This window comes from Adiantum capillus-veneris, chromosome 13 (assembly GCF_014529385.1).
Source record: "Adiantum capillus-veneris isolate H3 chromosome 13, ASM1452938v2, whole genome shotgun sequence".
In the NCBI taxonomy this organism is placed as follows: Eukaryota; Viridiplantae; Streptophyta; class Polypodiopsida; order Polypodiales; family Pteridaceae; genus Adiantum; species Adiantum capillus-veneris.
In genome coordinates this window covers 22,660,462-22,664,869 of record NC_140943.1, presented here as the reverse complement: position 1 = coordinate 22,664,869, position 4,408 = coordinate 22,660,462, and the positions used below count along the sequence as shown (strand labels likewise).

General features: G+C 38.7%; 1 protein-coding gene across 1 annotated transcript; it reads right to left on the bottom strand.

Annotated features, from left to right (window-relative positions):
* Positions 1-3,062: 3,062 nt before the first annotated feature.
* LOC147443696 (uncharacterized) lies at positions 3,063-4,037 on the bottom strand. The gene is made up of 2 exons (XM_086527713.1): positions 3,669-4,037; positions 3,063-3,569 (listed from the first exon to the last, which is right to left on the bottom strand). Exons 1-2 carry the CDS (start codon positions 4,035-4,037, stop codon positions 3,063-3,065), a joined length of 876 nt encoding a protein of 291 aa, XP_086383839.1.
* Between the last annotated feature and the right edge of the window lie 371 nt (positions 4,038-4,408).

The window sequence follows — 4,408 nt, the reverse complement described above, 5'->3', positions numbered from 1 at the left end:
CGTTGACTTTAAAAGGATATAAAGCTTCGTCAATGTCCTGAACTAACAAGGACCCATTAGTGAAGGTCCGAAGTACTTTAAAAGGACTTAGACATCGTATCTGCAGTTTCCCAGGAAATTTATAGTAACGGCTATCATAAATTAAAACCTTATCGTCTTTTTGAAATTTTCCACCTTTAATATGGCGATCATGCCAAGCTTTACTTCGCTTTTGCATAGCCTCCAGACTTTGTAAGGCTAGCAAGCGCAAATCGTCGAGTTTAGTCAAGGTAAACAGCCTATCTTTTAAAGATTCCTCTTCACCAAGTCTAGTAGATAAGGCAACCCTTAAGGTTGGAATCTCTTTTTCGATTGGAAATATGGCTTGAACACCATAAACTAAAGTGAAGGGTGTATTTTGGGTTGTTACCTTAAAAGTGGTGCGATAAGCCCATAATGCTTCAGGTAATCGTTCATCCCAATCACAACGATTATCAGCTACCATTTTTGTTAAAATGTTACCCAGAATTCTATTGGTAACTTCCACTTGCCCATTTTCACGTGGATAATAAGGTGTAGACTTTTGATGTTTAATTTTATATAGCTTGGTCAATTCCCTAATAGTGTCATTAAGGAAATGAGATCCTCGATTGCTAACCAGCTCTAGTGGACAACCAAATCTTGTAATGATATCCTCATAGAGGAACTTAGCCACATCTAAGGCTCTATCAGTTTTGAGAGGTTTAGCTTCAACCCACTTGGTAACATAGTCTGTACAGACCAAAATATATCGATTAGAACGATATCAGGATGGAGCATCTATGGGTCCTACAAAATCTATTCCCCATTTCTCAAATGGCTTCAAAGCTAGTATTGGTGTTAACGGCGTTGCATATTCAGCACTGGGTCGACCAACTCGCTGACATTTATCACACTTTTTACAATGTGTAAAGGAGTCCTTATAAACAGTCAGCCACCAATATCCTGCCATCAATACTTTTCTTGCAGTTAATTCCCCTACAAAATGGCCTCCACAAGGCTCATAATGTAATGCCTTTAAAACTTGATAAATCTCATCCTCTCTAAAGCATCATCTATAGATTTTTTCACGAGGAAAATAACGATACAAGAAACCCCCCATCAATGAATAATGCCGGGCTTGAAGAAGTAGTTTCTTCTTTTCATGCTTAGTCGCTTTATGAGGATATTCAAACGTTTTAAGAAAGTTAGCTATGTCGGCATACCAAGGTAGCTCACTTTCGACCAGAAACAGGTTAGCATCGGGTAAGTCATCATCAACTCCCCTCTCTAAATCATCAGTGAGTAATCTAGAAAGATGATCAGGTAACACATGTGACTTGCCTGGTCGTACAACTACCTCAAAGTCAAACTCTTGTAAAAGTAGCATCCATCAGATCACTCTTCCAGAAATCTCTGGTTTATTTAACAAGTATTTCAATGTGGCATGATCCACGTAAAATACAAAATGATTTCCCAATAGATAATGTCGAACTTTATCGACAGAGAAAACCATAGACAGACATTCTTTTTCAGTTGTAGTGTAATTATGCTCTAGGTAACTTAAGACCCTACTAGCATAATAGATTGGATGATCAACTTTCTTATCATCAGCTTGACATAACACAGCCCCAACTGTTGTATGTGATGCATCAGTGTGGATATGAAATTCTTTTGTCCAATCAAGACTCACTAGAATTGGCGCTTTCATCAACAGGTCTTTAATGTCTTCAAATGCAACTTGACATTTGTCAGTCAACACATAACCCATATCCTTTTTAAGTAAATTTGTCAGAGGTCCCACAATTGAAGCAAAGTTCAAAATGAACCTCCTATAGTAATTTGCGTGCCCTAGAAATCCTCCAGTTGACAAATATTCTGAGGTACTGGCAAATCTTTGATTTTACTAACCTTACTCTCATCAACCGTAATGCCATCCCGAGAGACAACATGACCTAATAGTATCCCTTTGGTTATCCCAAAGACACACTTCTCAGGGTTTAAAGAAATGCCCATTTCAATGCTACGTTCAAACACTAAGGCCAACTTTTCGGGCATATCCTCTTCAGTTCCTTGCACTGAAAAATCATCTAAGAAAATCTCCATCCACTTTTGCAGAAAATATTGATAAACTGCAATCATAACACATTGGAATGTGGTCGGGGCATTACATAGCCCAAATGGCATAACCTGATAAGCAAATGTTTCCCATTCAATAGTAAAAGTAGTTTTTGATTGATCGTCTTCATGTATTTGAATTTGATTATAGCCACTGAACCCATCCATAAAGGAATAAAGGGCATACCCAGCAACACGCTCTAAAACTTGATCGGTAAAGGGCAAAGGGAAATGATCTTTCTCAGTTTGAGTTTTCTATAGTCCACACTGATACGGATTTTCTTATTTTTCTTGGGTACTACCACAATTGGGGAAACCCAATCACTATAAGCAACCGCATAGATAAATCCCACCTCCAAGAGTTTCATTATTTTTGCCTTAACCAATTCAGCATACGAGCCCCATGTTCTAAATTGATATAGTGTTGACATAGCTCAGGCTTGACTCCTTGTAGGTCTTTATACGACCATGCAAAAGCATGTTGATACTTTGTAAGTACTTCTTTGAAACGCTCCAGCACTTCTCCTTTTAATTGGCTTCCCAATTTCAAAAAATTTCCTTCTGACACTTCCCATTGAACAGTTAGATTATCTTTTGATAATACAAACGAAGATTGTGTTCGTGGCATAGCCCTGATTAGAGGATGTTTGTCCTCCTTATAAACAACATTTTCAAGTAAGTTGTGTTTATTTATAAGAGATTCAGACTCTTCCTGTTTAGTCTCCGTATCACTCATAACATCCACGATTGTGTCCCACAATAGGGTACAATCGGAGTTTCATAACTCTTTGTTGACAAGCTCTCTATATTTACCATATAGATATCCAGTGTTACTTCAAACATTAAAGAGCCCTCAGTCTGGAATTCTGAGACGTCGTGATTCCATATTCTTCTGGCTGTTCTTCCATACCTTCCTGTTCATAATAATCTTCCCATTGCTTCAATAATTATTTGCTATGCTTAGCCTCTAAAATAGCCTGACCTTTTTCTCTTTCTAATCGGTCTATTTTTTGTAGCACTTGAGCCATAGCTTCATCTACTAACTCACGCTCTTTTAATAATTGTTCCCAAATAGCGTTTACTTCTACTAATGCACTGGATTGTCCTCCAGGCTTATCCGTATTCTCTAAGTCATCCTCTAGGGTTATATTAAAACAATTGGCCAAACACTCATCTAAGGTAGACATCCATTGTGCAATGTCCTTATCAGAATCATAACCCGAGGAATAATGAACTTCATATTCACCCATTCCTAGGTGACGGGCATAATTACCAACACTCTCTGATGTGGAGATTGTCCCAGTGGAATCATCCTCTATCCGCATATGGTAACCATTGTGCAGAAATCGAGAATATTTATCCGTATCTAATGAGAAGCGTTGTTTAATTGCTTCTTCATCCTCTGATTTATCGCCACTATAATCTGTGTTGTCTTCCGTTTCCGACACAGTCGACTTTTTATACTCCCTCAAAAATTCCTTAGAGACAACTCGCAATTCTACTCTATCATCGCGAGGACCAATAGTAATCACTCCTTTGTGCCAATTTTTCACACACCTAGCTTGAACAAGCCAAGGTCTTCCTAGCAATATTGGGAAAGAGGCCCCATACGAATGTGGTTGGACTATCAAGTAGCTCACATGAAATTCAAGTCCTGCCACTATAGTCTTGATCCTTTGTAAAATCCCTAAAGGTTTTACATGTCGTTGATCAGCCAAGCGTAGAATAATGGTTGTAGGTTCCACTTGTTTCAATCCCAACTCCCCCATAGTTTGCTCAGTCATTAAACTGACTACTGCTCCACCATCTAATTGCACTCCCATCACGCTATGGCTTCCTATTTCCAAGGAAATATTAGGTGCTTCTAGATCCATAAACATATCTACTACTTGAACTCCTTTTTCTTTAACTGGATCTGTCATTTTAGAGCTTCTTCTCTTCCCTCTCCTACGTGCGAGCTTATGATATAATTTTGGGCATAAATCTTCATAATGACCCTCCTCGCTACAGATTCGACATAATGGTATATAGTCTTGATTTTTACGAGGATTGGGGCAATAAGGAGCTATATGCCCTTCTTGTTGACAGTTATAGCATACCACAGGGCTACATGGCCCCATATTTGGGTTAGTGTATCAAAAATTATTCCGGCGAAATGGAGGTCTATATGGAGAATTTCTCCTCATTTGTCCTTGTAACCTTGGTGTAGGTGGTATCCCCTGTGTGGGTAACCCTTGCCTTTGTTGTTGTTAATTGCTGCTGATATGTTTCAGGCAGGCCCCTTTACATAAAA

What these genes read in the sequence shown, in the direction of transcription:
- LOC147443696 (XM_086527713.1), bottom strand. Translation starts at nt 4,037, where the DNA reads ATGACAGATCCAGTTAAAGAAAAAGGAGTTCAAGTAGTAGATATGTTT. An exon ending in GGCTTGTTCAAGCTAGGTGT is followed by an intron (nt 3,570 to 3,668) that starts GTGAAAAATTGG and finishes GAGTATAAAAAG; the next exon opens with TCGACTGTGTCGGAAACGGA.